This window comes from Phyllobates terribilis, unplaced genomic scaffold (assembly GCF_046119375.1).
Source record: "Phyllobates terribilis strain yellow unplaced genomic scaffold, ASM4611937v1 Scaffold_13__5_contigs__length_258822181, whole genome shotgun sequence".
Classification (NCBI taxonomy): domain Eukaryota; kingdom Metazoa; phylum Chordata; class Amphibia; order Anura; family Dendrobatidae; genus Phyllobates; species Phyllobates terribilis.
In genome coordinates this window covers 231526769-231549417 of record NW_027362773.1, presented here as the reverse complement: position 1 = coordinate 231549417, position 22649 = coordinate 231526769, and the positions used below count along the sequence as shown (strand labels likewise).

The following is a 22649-nucleotide window of genomic DNA, read 5'->3' as shown; positions in this document are numbered from 1 at the left end:
AAGAACATTTTTGTTTAAGGGGGTTATGATGACAAGACAGGAAAGCTCCTATTCCAGAGGACCCATCCTGTCTTATTTCAAGGACAGCCATTCATAGAAATGGTCGCCATTTTATACTTCACTTTTTCCTAGAGAGCCTATTGCAGAAAAGTGTCTCATAGACTATGGCGTACCCAGAAAAGTCAGCTGTTTGACAAGGGTGATGGGTTAGAGCCAATTGGGGTGTTTTGTTGAGGAAACTATGGAGTCATTGTCACGGGTGTGTCAGAGGTGACAGACAGTCGTCCTGCAGTTGGTTGCAGGAGATCTCTACGTTTAGCATTGCAGACAGTTTCTTAGATAAGAGGCTGTCTTTAAGACCGAGCGGCTACCTCTCTCTTGCTAATTAGCTCTCTGGCCTGGGTATATATATACCTGGTGTGTCTGAGAGGGAGTCGCCGGCTATATCCATTTCTACTTGTGAAGCTTAGCAGGAGCAGAACTTCGTCCATTGGAGCATGAGGCCTTGTGCTTATTTGGAGTTCATCTAAAGCTAAGCCATTTCCCCTATTTTGTCTACCCTTGTTGTCTATAGAGTTTAGTGGAGGTTGACTAGTGCTCATCTCCTCCCATCCCTAGCCATAGCCATACACCAGGGAGAGCAGGGGGAGGCACACATGCGGCGATTTGCTGAAGAGCCAATATAGGGACGGTAATTGAGAGGGTGACGCTAGACCAGACTAGGCGGTCTCCATTTCCCCCTTTCCCAAGAGTCTGGGCTCCCTTTTCCCTCTGTGTTGCACTAAGTCTTTCCCAAACCTGGCGTGACAGTCATGGAATGCTAATTCTGGCTCTTATGCTGAAATTTGTCCACCATTGGTTTTCATTCCACGTCTTGGTGAGGTTCAGGCATCTTCCCTACTACCACTGCTATGTAACAAGTGACCCAGATCCAGGAGGGCCGAGTTGTCTTCTCCATTACAAGGTTTGGGTGGTAGATAAAAATTATTTTTAGAAGCACACATTGGTAAAGGAAGTGATAAACTCAACGACCCTCTTGAAGCTTCTGTTCTGATGCTTTTCAGTCCTACTGTCCAACACCCGAAAAGGCAGAAATGCACGCTCAGCTACTCCCTGGTGATTGACCAAGTGGGCGTTTCCTACCACTTCAGTGCGTTGAGACGGGAGTAAGGAAGTAGAGACTAGCGGGACCAGGTGGTGCTGCGGAAAATTATTGGTGAGTGTACAGTGGATTGGACAAAACCAGTCCAACAGGCGCTGCAGTCCCAAACGTACCATTGTGACGACATGATTGGCATCTGACTCCTGCTCATCCCTAAAGTGGGCAGCGGTGGTCTATATGCCACTAATGTTACGGGTCAGTGGATTTTGTGGGGATGGGCTACTGTTGGCCATTAGTGAATATTCTCACACAATGGGCTCGTGACCATTTTTTTTTTGCTATAAGACAGCAGAGCATTAGTGTGATCTTAGCTATGTAGCCGTCCTTGGACCGCAGACGCCATTTACATTATCCCTGTTTCACTTTGGCACATACTGCTGTAATAAACTTGCCAAGCGCTGGCAAATGCCGGTCCAATATTTATGTGTCTCCGAGGCTTTGAACGGATGTGCGCATGTATTTGTGCAGTGCAACTTTGCAATAAAATACTAAATGATTGGTTTTAATATAGCTTCATCCCCCCTCTTTCATAGGAGATAACAGAAGGGTGGAGAATGCTGTAGATTTACTTTAGTTTACACAATGAGGCTCCAATGTGAAATCGTGGATTAATGGTTTTAATATTCTCCATCCCCCTCTGTAAATGGGTAATACAGACAATGCTTTAATATCGCCCTGCTAAACGATAATAAATTGTGAGCATAGGAAAAAATATTCTCCATAGACAGTCTACCCAAATGTCTTACATTTTTAATAACAAATGTGTAATCTTTACTGACCTCCCTGTTCCATTTATATCCATTGTATGTCTTACTGTAAGCATATTATCATGTAATGCGTAGGGATCAGAACATTTGCAGATATTTGAATGGGTTGTCCACCTAACAAAAAACTAGCATTAGATCTGATCATAATATGATTATGAAGAGCGTATCAATTTGCTGTTATTTTAAAGTGTTTCCTGATTCTTTGCTATCAGACACAGCCCTTCACTTTCCTCCATTGTCAGATATGTGTGTGGTCGGGGCTGATGGAGTGTCCAGAGGAAAGGGAAGGGACTGGCTTAGCCTTAGAAATAAGCAGTCAACCAGCACTGGGCTGCAAGTGGAAGACCAAGGCTGGTAGATGGAGATTGGGACACCTTTGTAGATACAAGTATATTAATAAGTCCTTTATGATCATTATGAACACATGTAAAGGTATTTTTTTATTAACCCTGCTGTTCTGTTCAGGTCTACTATACACTTATAATGTTCTGGTCATTTTTGACCGGACCTATTAAAGTCTTGATTTTTAGCTAATTTAATCATTATTATACTGTATGTGAACATGGTTGTTCATAAACAAATGATAAATGAAATCAAAAACTTAATTTTTATTTTTTTTGTATCAAAAAATGTTACATGGCCTTCTTGCAATATTCATGCATATTGCACATAAAAAATATTGTTTATATAAGTGTAAACTATAACTAATAACATCAAACTGTATGTAAATATATTTTTTTCAGGAAAAAAAAAATAAAGTTCATTTTTTTCTATATAAAATGGTAAATAAGGTTCACGGTGCTAAATTTACTGTTTGCATTCGTCACAAGTATAATTTACATGTCTTTTGCATAAGTACTTTGCACAACTGCAACATATCCCATTTGTTTTGTGATTACTCGATGTTGGACAGAAGGCGCATCGTTTCTGTTTTAGGCTGGTTGCGTTGCTGGTGGAGGCCGTGGGTATCGTAGCAGTGGCGGTGGAGACTGTGGGTATCGTAGCAGTGGCGGTGGAGGCTGTGGGTATCGTAGCAGTGGCGGTGGAGACCGTAGGTATCGTGGCGGTGGAGGCTGTGGGTATCATAGCAGCGGCGGTGGAAGCCGTGGGTATCGTAGCAGTGGCGGTGGAGGCCGTGGGTATCGTAGCAGTGCCGGTGGAGGCCGTGGGTATCGTAGCAGTGCCAGTGGAAGCCGTGGGTATCGTAGCAGTGGCGGTGGAGGCCGTGGGTATCATAGCAGTGGCGGTGGAGGCCGTGGGTATTGTAGCAGTGGCAGTGGAGGCCGTGGGTATCGTAGCTGTGCCGCTGGAGGCCGTGGGTATCGTAGCAGTGGCGGTGGAGGCTGTGGGTATCGTAGCAGTGGAGACCGTGGGTATCGTAGCAGTGGCGGTGGAGGCTGTGGGTATCGTAGCAGCGACGGTGGAAGCCGTGGGTATCGTAGCAGTGGCGGTGGAGGCGGTGGGTATCGTAGCAGTGCCAGTGGAAGCCGTGGGTATCGTAGCAGTGCCAGTGGAAGCCGTGGGTATCGTAGCAGTGGCGGTGGAGGCCATGGGTATCGTAGCAGTGGCGGTGGAGGCCGTGGGTATCGTAGCAGTGGCAGTGGAGGCCATGGGTATCGTAGCTGTGCCGGTGGAGGCCGTGGGTATCGAAGTAGTGCCGGTGGAGGCCGTGGGTATCGTAGCAGTGGCGATGGAGGCCATGGGTATCGTAGCTGTGGCGGTGGAGGCCGTGGGTATCGTAGCAGTGGTGGTGGAAGGCATTGGTTCACTTTCTTTAGCATGCTGTTGGATCCTGTGGACAATGGCTACCGCTCCATCATCTCTGGGTGTTACTTTTCTTTCTTTGATATATGGGCTAACAAGTGATTTTCCCAACTCCTCTATAAAAATTCTTCTTTTATATAGTTTATTTTTGTTCCAATTTTTGTGTATTTCACGCCATAACACAAATGCATTGTATGCCAACACATCAAGAATGTTGTAAAAACCAACCATTGGCCACCGATTTGTTTTGCGTTTACAGGTGTAAGTGCCTATGAGTTGATCTAGAGTTTCAGCTCCCCCTTTTATGGCTTTGTAATGTAAAATCATGTCTGGCTTTCTGTCGTCTCGATTACTGATTGCACTATCATGGTGCATTGTGCTCATCAGAATGACCTGCTTGTGTTTTTTGGGAACGTAAGAAACTACTGTTGTATCCTTAGTAAAATAAAACATAGAACTATAAACGTCTCTCTTACTGAGGATACCTTGCGGCAGTTCTGGCTTTTTTTTCTAACTGTACCCAGCATGGTAATTTTTCTTTTCAGCGACATCTGCCCCAGTTGGTATAATGTGAAAAAATTGTCACATGTAACATTTTGTCCTTTGAGTCCGTGTGTCAAATCTAAAACTACTCCCATACCTTGATTTTTTTCAGCTTTTTCTCCAGTGTCTTTTCCTTTGTATACCTGAGCGTTTACAGCCTATGAACTTTTGCTGTCGCACAGAGTCCATGTTTTGATGCCGTCCTTTGCAGGCTCACTTGGAATATACTGTCTGAACGGGCACCTACCACCACCCTTTAGCATAAGATAGCCCACAGTAAAACAAACACATTTGTCAAACAGACCTAGATAAATTGATAAATAGTAGTAGATGCAATATATAGTCCAAAATGAGATTATAACTCCTATATTTTACTAAAAAAATGGCTGGAGATTAGTATAAAAGGCTATCGGTCATTGAACAGTACAAGTGTAAAAATAATGTGGAGCAAAAAGTAAACAAAAAAATATACCCATAGTAAGAACCCCTCAAATGAGGAAAAGTCAATTATTACAAGTTTCAGAACCGCATAATGAATATTTAAAAAAAATATCAAATTTCAAATTCGGTCATTTTTAACAGAACAGCAGGGTTAAATGGACAGTCCCTTTAATTCTGTTTCAGGTTCTGCAAGGCTTCATTGCGGTACTGTTGCATTAAAGGTATAACTTCTGTCTTGTTGCCTTGGTCCAAGAGAAGTAGGACCAGGAATGGGGTGATATGAAGCACATCTGATGACGAGCCATAATTTTATTTTGACACGTTCCAACACGCTGGAAAGTCTCTTGTCAATTTACTAGACTGTATTTTGTATTATAAAAAGTAAAGGATTATAACCTTGCAAGGGGCAATCCAAGAATATAGGAGATGTCATACTGGCTGTCAGTATCGGCAATACCTCCTCTCGTCTGTGGACATCATAGGAGGAAATTGGCGACAAGAAGTAAGAAAATGCAAAATTCAGGGAAATTTAAACCCTGCCTTGGGAACTCCCCCAAAAGAGACATTTTTGGGAATGGTTTTGCTAACCCTCATCCCACGGTGATCAAGTTCGTGGCCCATTCTGGCAAAATTATGACTTTTGGCGGGTATGTTTTTCCATATTTACCGACCTTTTGCCCAGAAAGGGTGTATGATGCCCCGGCAACCTTTTTATGATGTACCCTACATTGGAATTACATGTCAATGAGGTTTAGGATTCCAAATCGGTTTTCATTAATACCAACGCATTTCTGTGCCAGACCAGCGCCTTTCTCAAGGTATGAAAAATAGATGCTTGGTTTTTATACCTTGAGAAAGGCGCCGGCCGGTTTTAATAAAAACCTTTTTGCAATCCTAAGGCTCTTCATTCCCTCAGCGCTGCCCACCTAAACGAGACAGTTTCCATTTTTGCCATTATCTATCTTTCCAGGCCTTTATAGGTGTTGTGCCTGCACATAACACCTTCAGGTGAGCGCTCCCATTGCTTATACCTATCCTTTGCCAGATGGTATTGCCCTATTTTGTGTGGCTTCTGTCGCTCTCCAGAGCTTCTCAATGTCTATGAGGTTGTTCCTGAAACAGTGATTTCGGCAAACCTCTTTCTGAAAGAGGCTACAGTTATAGAAATTATCTACTGTTATAAATGCCAACCTGATCGCCGATAATTTTTGCCGTTCTGTAACTCTTCTAGGTTAATTCTGCTTTAGCAGTGTCAGATATTGATAGTCATTCACCTTCTTTTTCAGCCTCCCTCCTCCAAAAAGCTTGATGGTTCTCGGACCTACCACAAGCTGTCGAATTCTAAGGTGAGGTCAACATCTGAGAAGCGCCCCCAAAAAAAGGCTGATTCCGAGAGCAAGCAGGAGAAGGCTAATCGGATCATCTCTGAAGCCATCGCGAAAGCCAAGGAGAGGGGTGAGAGGAACATTCCTCGGGTCATGAGCCCTGAGAACTTTCCCAGTGTTTCCTCTTCAGAGGGTAAAGAGGAGAAACGGGGAAGAAAAGCAAAGTCCAAACCTAAGGAAAAAGAGAGCAAGAAAACCAAAGCCGGGCTCACCTCCAAGTTCAAAGAGAAGAAGAAGATTGGGTGAGATTAGACAGTAATTGTTTTCTTCTTGTTCATGTATGACATCCACAGTCCTTCCTGGTGCAGAGAATGAGTGGAGAGATGACCAGTGGTCAGGGACACTTCTTCTAGACACAGGGTCAGGTTACATATATTCATAGTATTACATGTGGACATGCCTACATTTCTTTGAATTAAATAACCCTTTAAAATAAAAATATTATTAAAAGGGCTCAGACTAGTGTAAAAAATTAAAAGCAGCCACACTCGCCCCATCGTTATCCCACCATCTCCGTCCCAACAAATGGCAGTATTATGAATGCATTTTGACGTGGAAAAAATATCTCAGGACACCCCAACAAAATAATTTTTTAACAAATGACCAAAAACTAAAAACACAATACTTATAAATCACTATTAGCATCCTATACTCTGCATCTAATATAAAATGTATGAGTATGCTATGCCCAAATGTAAAATTAGTATACTGTGCCCCGAATAAAAAAATTAATATACTGTGCCCCGAATATATAATGAATATGCTGTACCCCGAATATGTAATGAATATGCTGTGCCCCGAATATATAATGAATATGCTGTATCCCGACTATATAATAAATATACTGCACCCAGAATATATAATGAATATACTGTACCCCGAATAAATAATTAATATACTGTGCCCCCAAATATATAATGAATATACAGTGCCCTGAATATAAAATAAGTACATTATGCCCACAAATATAGAATGACATTAATATCTGTAACCACTGAATATAAAATGAATATATTGTGCCCCTGAATATAAAACGAATATACTGTGCCCCCCTAATATAAATAATAGATAGTGTCCCCTCTGTTAGGAGAAGCTGTACTCTGATCTATGCTGGTTTACATCGCGATACAACTAGCTGTACACTGGGGACTTTGCATTGCTGAAATGTCACAGTTAGACCTCATTCTCATCTGTATATAAAAAATCACTCAGCTGTTGTTCCTGAAAAGTCGGACGAGTGTCATGTGAGTGCAATGAGATTTTTCTCAATTAGCATCCCTATAACATACGTATGCAATCCATATGCAATGCGTTTTTAACATCTTCTTTTGCATACTGTAATTCTCTATGTAATCTAAAGCTAGTTTTCAAATTAATAAAGCAATCATATACCGAGATGGCTAGATAGAGATCTAGATAGCCATCAGATGTTTAATAAACTCTGTGGAGCTTATCCAGCAACATTTTAGGAATAGATGCAAAAAACAAATGGCGCGGGGTCACCCCTATTTTTAATAACCAGCTAAAGGAAAGCAGACGGCTGTGAGCTGGTCTTATTAGTCTGGGAAGGGTTCAATAACCGTGGAGCTTTCCAGCCTATTACTATCCGCTCAGAGCTGTCTGCTTAGCCTTTACTGGTTATTTAAAAAAAATGACGTGAGGTCTCCCCTATTTTTAATAACCAGCAAATGTTAAGCAGACAACTGTGAGCTGATATTAATAGGCTGGGACGGTCCATGGATATTGGCCCCTTCTCAGCCTAATAAGACCAGCTCACAGCTGTCTGCTTTCCTTTAGCTGGTTATTAAAAATAGGGGTGACCCTATACTATTTATTTTATTTATTTATTAGCTAAATACAAGTACAGAAAACTACATACGCATGGTCCTAATTATATATCTCACTGACATATTTCTTTCTATCTATTCTGACAATTCGGGCTGTGAATTTTCTGTTCTTGGCTGATGAAATGTCAGGTTTCCTTTGAAGATATGTGGGTAAAAATCAGATGGCATATGTATGGTCTGTGTGCCGTTTTTTTTCTCCAACATATGCAGCCACTAGCAGCATGCTATGATTTTTTTCTCATCCAGATTCCACCTGAGGAAAAAAAAATCGCAGATCAGCAGTAACTCATTGCATAACATTCGCACAAGTGTAATCCGATTTTTTATTGGATTGCACTCGTTTGATTTATACTCTGACGTGTACGAGGCCTTAGACTGTTTTCAGCTGCTTGTTGCAGTGGCGTCAGGGATCAGCATCCGATCAATATATTTCAGACCTGGCAACAAATCATTAGAGGGATTTTCTGCGGTCACCCAGAACAACAGGCTTCGCAGACCCCCATGGTGGTGACCCTCTGGAGTAACTACTGTATGCCCAGCTTCAGCCGGAAGTTCCTCAGAACAGGTTTAAAAGGATTGGTCAGCACAGAATGACTGTTCAAACCAAGTACAGGCGCTCGGTGCTCCATGGCGGGACCAGTCATTTATATACACCTTCCCACCTGCTTGGCTTCCCTAAATCTCCACCCCCTCTTCTTTGATTGACAGCTCTGGCTTCATAGGGCCAGGGAAGGGTGGAGATAGATGGAAACCCAGCAGGTGGGAAGGTGTATATAAATGATTGACCCCGCCATGGAGCACTGAGCAGGGTACTTGGTTTGAACAGTCATTCTGGGCTGACAGAGACCTATAACACCACTCCGATCTCACTTGGTCCAAGTTCACTCACAGACCTGGCGACATGGACAATTTTGAGGGGAAGCATTGATTTTTTTTGTGTCCTATAAGACTACGTTACCACGATGAGCTTTGAATGTTGCAGATTTTCTGCACAAATTAAGTAAAATAGCTTACTTATAGTTTTGTGAAAATACACAGTGTGGAAAACTCACCAAAAACTCATCGTGAGAACATAGCCTTAGGGTCACTTTGCACATGCAGGGGTTTCTTTGCAGTCTTTTTTTTAAAACCAAAACGACATCCAAAAACACATGAAAGAAGAAGCTTCAGGAAAAACATTGCGGGTGTTTTCCTGAAGAGCCTCCTGCTTCAAAAACTATGGATCTAAAAGACATTGTGTGCAGATACCCTTAGGATGTGTTTACACTGATTTTTTATTGAGTTTTTGGAGAAAAAAAACACAAGGAGTTCAAAGACCACAAGATTTGATTGGAGAGTTACTGCTGCAAAAACTCAGCAGAGAAACTAAAAAGAGCTAAAGCCCTTAATCTATGTGCGCAAGGCACCCCTGGCGTCTCTTACTCTTTACTGTTAAGTGTAGGGCTCTGGCGGCTTCTGAGCGGATGAAGCGTTTAAAAGACGTGACATAAGACGGAACATGTACACAACATTGTTGATTTGACGTTACTGTGCATTCTGCTCGTTTTAAGGGGCACATTTCCATTTATATTCTGGGTGAAAGCCACCTGAAAAAGCACACACCCTAAGGCCCCCTTCGCACGTCTGTATGTTCTCCGTGTGTCATCACTGTGACACATATCGGCGCCTGGGAAAAACCGTACAGTACCTGCTGTTCCCAGGCGCCGGGTGCTGAAAGCAGCTCTCATCATTGTCGCCTCGTTTCCCTGAGCTCAGTGCAAGCTGGCAACAATGACAGGAGTTGTATTCAGCACCCGCTGTGTACATCGTGTATTTAATAAATAATTGAAAAAAAAATGGTGTGGACTCCTGCATAATTTTCAAAACCAGCAGAGGGAAAGTCGACCGCTGGTGGCTGATGTTAATAATCTGGGAAAGGGGACAATATCCCTAAAGGTTCCCAGGCTACTAATAACAGCTCACAGCTGTTTGGTTAACCTTTACTGGTTAGTTTACGGGGGACTCCAGAATAAAAATGACGTAGGGTCCCCATATAAATTCTTACTGGCAAAAACTAAACAGACAGCTGTGGGCTGATATTTATAGCCAGGGAAGGGGCCATGGATATTGTCCCCCCTCCCAGGCTTAGAACATCAGCCCTCAGCGGCCCCAGAAATGGCACATTCATAAGATGCGCCAAATCTGATGCTTAGCTTCCGCTCTTCCCTCTTGCCCTGATGCGGTGGCAAGTGGGGTAATAGTTGTGGGGTTGTCAGCTGTTTTATAGCCACTGACATCAAGACAAGGGGTTAGTAATGGAGAGGCGTTCACACTGTCAGTTCAGTATGAGCAAGCCGATGGACTGCGGTAACCTTAATGACGTCAGCGCTCACACCGTGAGAAATTTCTCACGGTGCTAGTGGTGACGTCATTAAAGTTACCGCAGTTCATCGGCCGGCTCACACTGAGCTGAAAGTAGGAACAGCTGGCTGTGACCTGCAGTAACCTCACACATCTTTAATATTATTATTTATTATTATTATTATTATTATAGCGCCATTTATTCCATGGCGCTTTACTTGTGAAAAAGGGGTATACATAGCAAACAACAAGTACAATAATTTGAACAAAAACGAGTCACTGACTGTTACAGGAGAAGAGAGGACCCTGCCCGCGAGGGCTCACAATCTACAAGGGATGGGTGAGGATACAGTAGGTGGGGGTAGAGCTGGTCATTCAGCGTTATGGTGGGGCTAGGGTTACTGCTGGTTGTAGACTTGTTGGAAGAGGTGGGTCTTCAGGTTCCTTTTGAAGGTATCCACAGTAGGTGAGAGTCTGATATGTTGGGGTAGAGAGTTCCAGAGTAGGGGGGGTGCACGGGAGAAATCTTGTATGCGACTGTGGGAAGAGGAGATAAGAGGGGAGCAGAGAAGGAGATCTTGTGAGGATCGGAGGTTGCGTGCAGGTATATACTGGGAGACTAGGTCACAGATGTATGGAGGAGAGAGGTTGTGGATGGCTTTGTATGCCAAGGTTAGGGTCTTGAACTTGAGTCTCTGGGCATTGTGGAGCCATTGGCAGGGATTGACAGGATGGAGAGGCTGGGGAATAGCGGGGGAACAGGTGAATTAGTCGGGCAGCAGAGTTTAGGATAGATTGGAGGGGTACGAGAGTGTTAGAAGGGATGCCACAGAGCAGGAGATTCCATTAGTCAAGGCTGGAGATGATGAGGGCGTGCACTAGTGTTTTTGCAGATTCATGGTTGAGGAATATACGGATCCGGGAAATATTTCTGAGATGGAGTCGGCAAGAAGTGGAAAGGGCTTGGATATGTGGTTTGAAGGAGAGATCAAAGTCCAGGGTTACCCCAAGGCAGCGAGCTTGCGGGACTGGGGAGAGTGAGCAGCCATTGACGTTGATGGATAGATCAGTTGGGGGGTTGAGAGAGGTGGTGGAAAGATGATGAGTTCGGTTTTATCCATATTAAGTTTTAGAAATCTAGCAGAGACGAAAGATGAAATAGTGGACAGACATTGTGGGATTCTGGTTAGTAAGAAAGTGATATCAGGTCCAGAGAGGTAGATCTGTGTGTCATCAGCGTAGAGGTGATACTGAAAGTCGTGAGACTCTCTATGAGCTGTCCAAGGCCGAAGATGTAGATGGAGAAGAGCAGGGGGCCTAGAAATGAGCCTTGGGGGACACCGACAGATAGGGGGCGAGATGAGGATTTTGTGTGTGAGTGGGAGGTGCTGAATGTCCGCTCTGTTAGGTATGAGGAGATCCAAGATAGGGCCAAGTCTGTGATGCCTACGGATGAGAGAATCTAGTAAGGGGGAATGGTCCACTGTGTCCAAGGCAGATGACAGGTCCAGGAGGAGAAGGACCGAGTAGTTTCGCTTGGATTTGGCAGTTAGTAGGTCGTTGTTGACTTTAGTCATGGCAGTTTCACTGGAATGGTGCGGTTGGAAGCCAGATTGTAAGCGGTCAAAGAGGGAGCAGGAGGAGAAGGGGGAGGTTAGTTCAAGATGGACTTGTTGTTCCAGTAGTTTTGAGGCATAGAGAGAAGTGATATGGGGCGATAGCTAGACACAGAGGATGGGTCAAGGGAGGACTTTTTGAGGATGGGTGTGATCGAGGCATGTTTAAAGCATGAGGGGAAGACACCAGTTGTTAGTGACAGGTTGAAGAGGTGAGTTAGGGTTGGGATGAAGACTGCAGTAAGGTTTGGGATGAGGTGGGTCGAGATTGGGTCAAGTCACAGGTGGTGAGATGTGACTTGGAGAGTGAAGAGGAAAGTTGCACTTCCTTGATGGAAGGAGAAGCTGGTTTTGGAGGAGGAGAGTTGAGTAGTTATGAGAAGGGGCTGTGGGGACTTATGGCAAAAGCTATGCCTTATTTTGTCAATTTTCTGCTTGAAGAATGAGGCAAAGTCTCCAGCTGAGATGAGAGGAGAGGGAGGGGGAGCTGGTGGACGGAGGAGAAAATTGAAAGTACTGAATTGCTGTTTAGGGTTATGAGACAGGGAGGATATGAGAGATGAGAAGTATATTATTTTTGCTGCAGTGAGTGTGGACTTGAAAGTAGTGAGGGACTGTTTGAATGCGATGAAGTGCTCGTTAGAGTGGGACCTTTTCTATCTCTGTTCAGCAACCCTCGAAGCCCGTCTCAGTTCTTTAGTCAGGCTGGTGTGCCAGGGTTGCCTGTTAATTGTGCCAGCTTTGGTATGTGTGAGAGGGGTGACTGATTCAAGAGCTGCAGCTGTTGTGGTGTTATATAAAGAGTCAGCAGCATTTGCATTGTGTAAGAAATTTATGTCTGTAAGAGGTAGAAGGGATTCGGAGAATGAGTGTAGGTCAAGGTGTTTGAGATTTCTGCGAAGGTGTGCAAGTTTGTGGATGGGGGAATGTGGACCTGGAGAGGAGAGGGAAGAGAATGTGAGTTGGTTGTGGTCAGAAAGAGGGAGAGGAGAGTTAGAGAGGTTAGCTGGGTAACAGAGGCAGGTGAAGATGAGGTCCAGAGTGTGTGGTCATGTTTATGAGTGGCTGCGGAAGACCATTGAGAAAGGCCGGAGGAGGAAGTGAGAGATAGAAGCTTAGAGACAGTTGAGTGGGATGTGTCAATGGGGATGTTGAAGTCGCCCTTGATGATAGTGGGGATGTCAGCGAAAAGGAAGTGACGTAGCCAGGTGATGAAGTGGTCTAAGAAGCTGGTGGCTGGCCCTGGGTGGCGGTAAATGACAGCCCGTTTGGGGAGTAGATGCACACACAGTGCGCCTCAAAAGAGTGGAGAGTAACGGAGGGCGGCAGTGGGATATGGGTGAAGGAAGAGGTATCTGACAGGAGAAAACCAACTCCTCCGCCATGTTTGCCGCTGTGGCAGGGTGTGTGGGAAAGGTGGAATCTGCCGTACGAAAGTGCAGCTGGAGAGGCTGTGTCAGAGGGGGTGAGCCAGGTTTCGGTGATGGCGAGGAATGAAAGTTTGTTAGTAATGAAAACAGGGCTGTGGAGTCAGTAAGCCAAACCTCCGACTCCTCAGTTTCCATGCCACCGACTCCACGACTCCGACTCCCTCATACATGGCTCATGTTTAAGTGATACATTTACTGTAGCACAGATTAATCTCAGCTAAAAGTTTAGACCCTTAGATCAGAAATAGGACAGACATTTATAGGACATTTCATAACTTTCCCAAATTCTTATGAAAAAATATTCCCCACAAACTGCATTGAACTACTGTACCCAATTTATTATATATTTTAGGAGTCGGAGTCGGTCCATTTTATATCCACTCCGACTCCACCAAAATGGGCTCCGACTCCACAGCCCTGAATAAGATCATGGATGTAGGAAAGTTTGTTGCAGATAAAGCGATCGTTCCATAGAGCTCCTGTTAGTGGTACTGGGGGAGCGGGGGCTGGGCGGATGGGTATAAGGTTAGAAAGGTTGCGGAAATTTGTGATAGATTGAGGATGAGAGGTAGAAGTGACTGTGGGGATGTGGTGAGGAGAGCCAGGATTTGGAGAAATATCGCCGGCGGTGAGGAGGAGCAGGGAAAGTGTTAGCAGGTGGGAGCAGGAGAGAGCATGAGGTGGCTGTCTGTGTTTGGAGACACAGGATTGTATGTTGGGGAACAGTTCTGAGGAGGAGGAGAGATGAATGGGGAGAATGGAGGGAGATATGACCAGTTCCTTACTAGGTGTTGGGATTAGGGGGTTTAGTATGAAGTGAAGGACTATAGGGGAGAGAGTGAAAACAAACAGAAACATTGTTTACTGTGACTAAGTATCCAGTTACCTTCTGGTTCAATTCTAGTATAATGCATAGCTGTATACTTCTTCAGAGCTTGTACACTTATGTTACACTTGTATGGTGCACTGGGCAGACAGTGTACCTAACACGCTTTAATTTCTATTCTGTATTTCATTCCATGCTTGTTACATTGACAGAACACGGATGTCGCACAGATGTCACATACGGGCACACGGATCTCACCAGTACTGTTTTTTCCTGTACAGGAATCACCAGGACGTGTGAGGAAGACCTAAGGCCTCCTTCACACGTCCGTATAAAACAAGTACGTGAAAAAACGGTACTGATGCCATCAGTGTGTCTGCTTTTACCATCAGTGTGTCTGCTTTTACCATCAGTGTTTCATCAGTGTGTCTGCTTTTACCATCAGTGTTTCATCAGTGTGTCTGCTTTTACCATCAGTGTTTCATCAGTGTGTCTGCTTTTACCATCAGTGTGGCCGTTTTTACCATCAGTGTGGCCGTTTTTACCGTCCGTGTGGCCTTTTTTAACATTAGTGTGCCTAAGGCCACCTTCACACGTCCGTATAAAACACATACGTGAAAAACAGGTACTGGTTCCATCAGTGTGTCATCCGTGTGTTCATTTTTACCATCAGTGTGGCCGTTTTTACCGTCAGTGTGTCATTAGTGTGTCTGTTTTTACCTTCAGTGTGGCCGTTTTTACCGTCAGTGTGTCATTAGTGTGTCTGTTTTTACCATCACTGTTTCCATTTTTACCATAAGGGTGTCCGCTTTTACCATTAGGCTATGTGCCCACGATGCAGAAATGCTCCGGATTTTTTCCTGAGCGTTTCTGCATCTCCCGGGCAGAAAAACGCATGCGGATTGTACATGCGGATTGTACATGCGGATTGTACATGCGTTTTCCTGCCAGGGACATGCAGATGTGAAGCGTTTTTCACATGCCTTTCCGCATGCGGGTTGTCAAGCGCTTTCCAGGAGATTTTAGCATCACTTGGAAAGTGCTTGACAACTTGGTCACATTATATAAATCCATGCAAACGGCATGGATTTATATAGTGTGACCAAGCAATAGTTAAAAAAAATAATAAAAATGGTAAAAAATGAAAAAAATAAACATTATACTTACCTTCTGATGGCCCCTGGTCTCCTTATCTGATGCGTCCGGTCTTCCCGGTGTCTCGCGGTTGTGTAAAAGGACCTGCCGACGTCAGCGGTTGCGTGACCTGTCACATGACTAAATGACGTCATGGAAGGTCCTTTTAGACCATCGCGAGCTGCTGGGGAGCCAGGACTCATGGGATAAGGAGACCGGGGGCCATCAGAAGGTGAGTATAATGTGTATTTTAAATTCTTTTTTTTTTACAGGTACTATAGTACCCGGGTCTGGAGGAGAGTCTCCTCTTCTCCAGACCCGGGTACCATTCGCACATTGAATCGCTTTATATCCGCATGTGCACATGTAGTCATGCGGATATTAAGCGATTCAATGCAAGTCAATGGCGGTGAAAACGCCGAGCTTCCACAAAATAATTGGTAATGCTGCGGATTTTTCCACAATGATAATCCGCAGCGGAAATTTCCGCAGCATGTGCACAGCACATGTGGATTATCATTGGGGAACATGGCAGGCCTTCTACCAAGCGTTTTTAAGCGTTTCTGCAGTGGAATTGCCGCTGTGGAAACACTTAAAAAACGCATCGTTGGCACACAGCCTTTGTGTGTCCATTTTTATCATCAGTGTGTCATCAGTGTTTCCTTTTTTATCATCAGTGTCTTCCGTGTGTCGGTATTTACCATCCGTTTGTATTTACCATCCGTTTGTCTGTATTTACCATCAGTGTGTCTGTATTTACCATCAGTGTGTCTGTTTTTACCATCAGTGTGTCTGTTTTTACCATCAGTGTGTCTGTATTTACCATCAGTGTGTCTGTATTTACCATCAGTGTGTCTGTTTTTACCATCAGTGTGTCTGTATTTACCATCAGTGTGTCTGTTTTTACCATCAGTGTGTCTGTATTTACCATCAGTGTGTCTGTATTTACCATCAGTGTGTCTGTATTTACCATCAGTGTGTCTGTATTTACCATCAGTGTGTCTGTATTTACCATCAGTGTGTCTGTTTTTACCATCAGTGATTCTGTATTTACCATCCGTTTGTCTGTATTTACCATCAGTGTGTCTGTATTTACCATCCGTTTGTCTGTATTTACCATCAGTGTGTCTGTATTTACCATCAGTGTGTCTGTATTTACCATCAGTGTGTCTGTTTTTACCATCAGTGTGTCTGTATTTACCATCCGTTTGTCTGTATTTACCATCAGTGTGTCTGTATTTGCCATCCGTTTGTCTGTATTTACCATCCGTTTGTCTGTATTTACCATCAGTGTGTCTGTATTTACCATCCGTTTGTCTGTATTTACCATCCGTTTGTCTGTATTTACCATCAGTGTGTCTGTATTTACCATCCGTTTGTCTGTATTTACCATCAGTGTGTCTGTATTTACCATCCGTTTGTCTGTATTTACCATCAGTGTGTCTGTATTTACCATCCGTTTGTCTGTATTTACCATCAGTGTATCTGTATTTACCATCCGTTTGTCTGTATTTACCATCAGTGTGTCTGTATTTACCATCCGTGTGTCTGTATTTACCATCCGTGTGTCTGTATTTACCATCCGTTTGTCTGTTTTTACCATCAATGTGTCTGTTTTTACCATCAGTGTGTCTGTATTTACCATCAGTGTGTCTATATTTACCATCAGTGTGTCTGTTTTTACCATTAGTGTGTCCATTTTTACTATCAGTGTGTCTGTTTTTACCATCCGTGTGTCTGTTTTTACCTTCAGTGTGTCTGTTTTTACCATCAGTGTGTCCGTTTTTACCATCAATGTGTCCGTTTTTACCATTAGTGTGTCCATTTTTACTATCAGTGTGTCTGTTTTTACCATCCTTGTGTCATCCGTGCAGCCGGAAAAAAAGAGACTTGTACATAAGCAGCATAGGTTATAATGTGTATGTATGGCATCGGTAAAAAATCGGATGTCACACGTACTACAAACCCGGGCATGTGAACGAGGCCTTAGGCTACCTGCACATGGTGCTTTTATTTTGGCAACAAATTTCTCAGAATTGTCAAGTTTCTGATTTTTAACAATGTTCCCATTGTCAATTCCTTTATGTAAAATATGGCGGTAGGTGGCAGCTATTGTAATGATTCCCTTGTTTCCTATCTGTTGTCATTCTAATTAATCAGTGTGAATGAAGGAGAATGGCCACATTAAAGCTTGATGGATAGCCGCTCCTGTAACATTCATCATTACCGGCGGAGTGACATTTACCATACAGCACATCTCACTGATAGCTGCGCTTTATTTCACGACTACACGGTTTTCCATATTTGGAGGAAAAAAGAGAATAGTGTATGATCTGTGATCAATAATCTCTTTAATCCTGTATTTGATATGATTATGGGGGGTGCACTGTGATTAGAGGGGAAATGGCTCATATACTGCATGGGGGTCCTCTGCTGACCATGAGCTCTTTTGTATTGTTGTGGAATAAATAAAGTATATGTTGGCGATGGAATTTTTTAATTTAAGGAAGAGCAGTTGCCAGGTAAAAAGTGGCTAGCTTTTGCTCTTATTCTATTTCCGCTGTTCCCCTGAGTATTGCGCTTTTTGTCCTTTTTAAATCCACCATACGGTTCCAGAGATACGGGCCTTTCAAATTCACTTCTAATTTTTAGAGTCATTACAAGGGGGCGTGGCTCACAGGCTAATTATGCAGACACTCCCCCCAAGAGAATCCCACGAGCCACGCCCCCCCTCGATAAAGATCATAGCAATTAGAACCAAATAAAAAGCCCCATATCTCTGGAACCGGGCGGCGGATTTTAAAAAGACAAAAAATGGATTACTCAGGGGAGCCAAGGGAATGAAATAAGAGGGAGAAAATTGACACTTCTGACCTAGTGACAGGTCCCCTTTAAAATTATTTATCTGACCTACTAAAAAATTCTCAAGACTTACAACTCAGAAGGCATGTAGATGGCAGAATGTGTAAATGCCGGGAGCAGAGATGGAGTTTCCATCAGTGGCTGCTTCTTATTATCTCGGCACACAGCAATGCAGTTAGAAGATTGATAATACCTTCTGGAGGGGGAGTGAGCAGTTCAGGTGCCCGCAGTGCCGGAGGCGCTGCATTCATGTCAACTAATTGCCTTGACTACACAACAAAATCAGCCTCCCGGCTCTTGTGAGGAGGCAGGCGTAGCTCAGCCATTTGTATCCGGCCAGCCTCTTCTGATGCCTATACAGCCAGTAATTATCAGATCTGCAATGTGTGAGGTATCTGCTTCTCCCCGGGTTCATCCTTGGGTTCCCCAGAACGGCGGCGGCGGCCCTGCCATTATTTTCTTAAGTCTTCTGTCTTTCCCCAGAGGATCAAAAGCTGTTTTGTCAGCATTAGGTTAACCTCTCCTTTCCCTGCCTGACACTACGCTGCAGGGAGCTGTTAGGCGGTGGTAGCGGAGCATTGACAGACATCATTAAGGCCTTCCTCCACCGGAGCGTCATACAAAGAAATCCGCATCACGTGGCACCACAGATGGCATGCCTTTCTCCATATCGATCCATACACCCATGGGTGCGCACCCTTACTATATAAGATGCCCAGGAACATCAGGGATCATGTATATGACGCGCCCCCTGGGACATATTCCTTTTTGAGGGGAATACCCGGCACCGGATCAGATGGGGGGTTGTAGTCTCCGAGCGGCTGTGACCCGGTCCCGTGCCCAGGGCGTCAAGCTAAGTGTTATGTGGCAGTCCTACAGATGTTATTAAAGTTCTTTTATGTCGACTACGCCACCCGTTGTGATGCGGTCACTGTGGCCGCCGCTGCAGCAGGGTCCGCTGAGGCTGATGGTGGATGTGCAGCTTGGTGGGATAACCCCCAACGGGAGGGGTATAGCCTCAGAGGGGACAGGCGCAGAGGATGGGGGTTGTGGTGGTGCAGTGCAGCCGGCAATGAAGACAGACTCGGGTTGTGCAGTTAAGGGTGTTTACTTACTGCTGATGTTGTACTGGTCACTCCAGCTGCTAGTGACCACCCGAGCCGTGCTGCGTCCACCAGGTCCTGGATCCGGTCAACCCCCAAACAAGTCCAGAGCGTGGCCCTGAGCTCTCCCTCTGTCCTTTCTTCAGCCGTCCCCACCAGTGATTCACCTAGGTCCAGCTCCCTCGGGCCTTCTTTTGGGACACCCTTGGCCCTGGGTTCCCTGACCCTTCACGTGGTGTGCCTTCGGGGTGAATGTGGTAGGTGACCGTGACAGACACTGCCCACGGTCTCCGGTCTCTGGCTGGGGAATGTCTTTGCCCCCACCAGCTTGGGTTCCGGTACCCTCTTGCTGACTCCTCACCCGGTGCTCTAATTTGGGTTCTTGGGTCCCTTCTGTCTTCCCCCTCTGGGTCTTTCTCTTTCTTTCTCCTCTCTCTCTCTCCAGGGCTGCTGTTTCCTTCTCTCTCTCCAACTGACTTGTTCTCAGCGTCTGACCCTGATCTAAGCTGGTGCCCTCCTTATATATCCCTCTATGTGTGAGCTCAGGTGACCAGCACCCAATGAGCTCCTATCACTACCCAGACTGCTCCCCCTATCTGCCCCTACACTACATGGGATGTACCACCCCCCTCCCACTCCAGCCAGGAACAGGCTCGGTTGTACCTGCACATTTCTAAGTGGGAGTACCGTCGGCCTGCTCCTCTGGAATGGGATGTATGTAGTGCATGCAGTCTATCTGAGCTCAGTTCCACACTCCTTCCTTACCCGGGAGTGGAATATCACACCTCTGGGTTGAGGTGCAATACCCCTGTAGCAGCCGAATCCTCAGGGTGCTACATTCCCCCCTGGTAAATCACAGCACGTCCTCGGGCTGTAAGACATAAAACACCAAAACATACAAAATTTTTATATGAACATATAAAACATATCAACATTATATATATATAAAACTTTTTATATAAACATTCTCGTGGACTTCTCTTGTCTCTGGTTCCTCCTCCGGACACTGTGCAACGTGTGTCCGGGAAAAGTGCGACAGTCTCTTAGAAAAATCTGGTTTTCTTATAAAACCGGTAGGGGGCGCTTTAGGACGCGCAACTATTTACAGGGAAAGTTGGCCGCTCTCAGTCCTCGGCCAGGTAGAGGGAAGGGAATGGCTGCTCACAGTCCTCAGCCTGTAGGATGAAGGGGTTAACGGGTAAACAGTTCCCTGGTCCCAACGGGGACTATTTTCAACAGTTTCAGTTTCTATATACCCCGATTGGGTAACTATTTACAGCTCCTGCTCTGCCGCACTCAACGGCGTCTTCCTCCTGCTCTTTGCTTATAGCTGGTTGTTACTTCAGACCCGTCCGGGTCCTCTTGCTCCTCCTCCTCGCACCGCAACTCCTCCTCCGTCAGGCGGTGTACGTGGAGGGCGTAAGGTCCTTTGGCACACTTGTGCCGGGTGAAAGTGACCTCGTCTCCGACGTAGAGGTCACGGCCTTTGTGACCTTCCGGCAGGTGGGACTCGACGTCTCTGCGAGTCACAAAAACGTCACTGCGGTTGTTACGGTCCCGAATAAAGCCCCACCCATGCTGCGGGTTGAACTTTATCACTGTCCCGATGGTGCGGGGACAATGCGCTGCACGGGGGTTCCTCCTAGTCCGGCTCTTCTGCTCCGCGCTCTGGATTTGGGCCTGTTGTTCTCTGACCCGCCTCTCCTCCCGTTCTCTCTTAAACTCTGCCAGCTGTTGACGGCAACACTCTGTACGTTCAGCTGCGGCTGCCCGAGTTTCTCCGGTGAACCCCATCAAATCTTCTCCCGTGGGGTCCCACACGAATTGGGCTTCTGCTAGAGGAGGCGAGACCCGAGCCACGGGCTTCGGAGCCGGGATTAGGGGCTCACACAAGGGCCCTAGTCTTTGCTGCCGCTCCAGCTCAGGGTACCCTTCGGGCCAGATGAAGGGCCGCCCGTCCGGCCATGTGAGCTGGCCGAAGAGGTCCTCCCCCAGGTGTGGCACCCTAGGTATTGCGGGCGCGGGCGCGGTGGTGGTGGCGCCCGGGTTGCCCAGGCCTTGCGGCCAGGCCTGGGGCACCTGGAAGGTGAAGGGCACCGTTAGGACGGCGGCGCCCTGGGCTACCTGGCCTTGCGGCCAGGCCGGAGGCTCCGCGGAGGTAGAGGGCGCTGTTGGTGATGCGGCGCCCGGGGGTACTAGGCCTTGCGACCAGGCTGGTGGTACTTCCTGCTTTGTCACGCTCCGGGTCGGGGCGCGTGACGTCACAGGGGTCGCTGCGGCGGCTTCCGGTCGGGGCCTAGTCCATGGCGGTGACCTGGCGGTTACGGGCACAGCAGGGGGACTTTCGGGCTCTGCGACGGGGAGCTGGGGCAGGTGAGCGGTGTCACGGCTTGGGGTATAGGCGTCCCCTTTACCTGCCTCCATGCGTTCGGCTCCCTCCTCGGCGCCGTCTCCGGCCTTGGGTCCTCCTGCGCCATCCTCAGAGGCGGTCTGCTTCCTCTTCCAGGGTAGCGTGCTCCGTTGACTGGTCTCTGCTTGCTGGGCCATCTCCCGGCTCCACTCCGCCAGTATCTCGCGCTGTACCCGGGCCATCCTCCGTGCGAGGCCCTCCAGGGCTGTTTGTGCACACTCCCGGTCTCGGGGGAGCTGCGCTAGGATCTCCGCTAGACCTAGCGGGGTTGTGGACTCTAGCAGGCTCCTGACCATCGGGTCGGTGCTGCTCTGCTCTGCTTCCGGCAGGCTCCTGGCCAGCGGGCCGGTGCTGCTCTGCCCTCCTTCCTCGGTCTCTAGCAGACTCCTGGCCAGCGGGCCGGTGCTGTTCTGCTCTCTTTCCATCTCCGGGTGAGCTTTTCTGCTGCTCCTTTCCAGGCTTCCTGCCTCCGGGTGCGCTCGCTCCAGACTGCTCCAAGCGACACCCATCTTTTCTCTTCTCTTTCGTCTCCTCCCACTTCGAGGGCGGTCCCGGGGCAACTCGGTGACTGTCAGCTCCAGGGGGAGTTCTTTCACGCTGACAGACACCTCCAGCATCACAGTCTCTGTTGGTGGGGGCGGTTTCCACTTTTGGCGCCATTTTCTGTCCTGGCCCACGATGGGAGGTGGCCTCCTGCCCTCCTTTGGCACGCCCATAATGGCGTCCGCTGCTCTTCCAAGGCGGGAAATCTGCGGTTTTGGCGGGAAGCGTCGCCCAGTGGCGGGAAACTCTGCAGATGGCGGGAACAAGTTGGAAATGGCGGACAATCGGCGGGAAACGACTGGTGATGGAGTCCGATGGCGTGGACCCTCCGGAACCGGCGGGAGACTTCTTTCTGAGGTAAACTTGCACTTTTCTTCAGGCACGCAGTACCCGGGTGTTGCGGGCACGTAATCCTGCCGACTACGCCAAAGTTGACGCGCCCCCTGGGACATATTCCTTTTTGAGGGGAATACCCG

At 46.5% G+C, this 22649-nt stretch overlaps 1 protein-coding gene across 6 annotated transcripts in view; it reads left to right on the top strand.

The window, feature by feature from the left end:
• Positions 1 to 22649, top strand: part of CHD9 (chromodomain helicase DNA binding protein 9) — a 267201-nt gene that overhangs the window by 134047 nt on the left and 110505 nt on the right. For all 6 annotated transcript variants that reach the window (XM_073659346.1, XM_073659345.1, XM_073659349.1 and 3 more), the window contains one exon: positions 5964 to 6304. In XM_073659346.1, coding sequence (XP_073515447.1) covers positions 5964 to 6304 — 341 coding nt within the window. The remainder of the gene's footprint in view (positions 1 to 5963; positions 6305 to 22649) is intronic.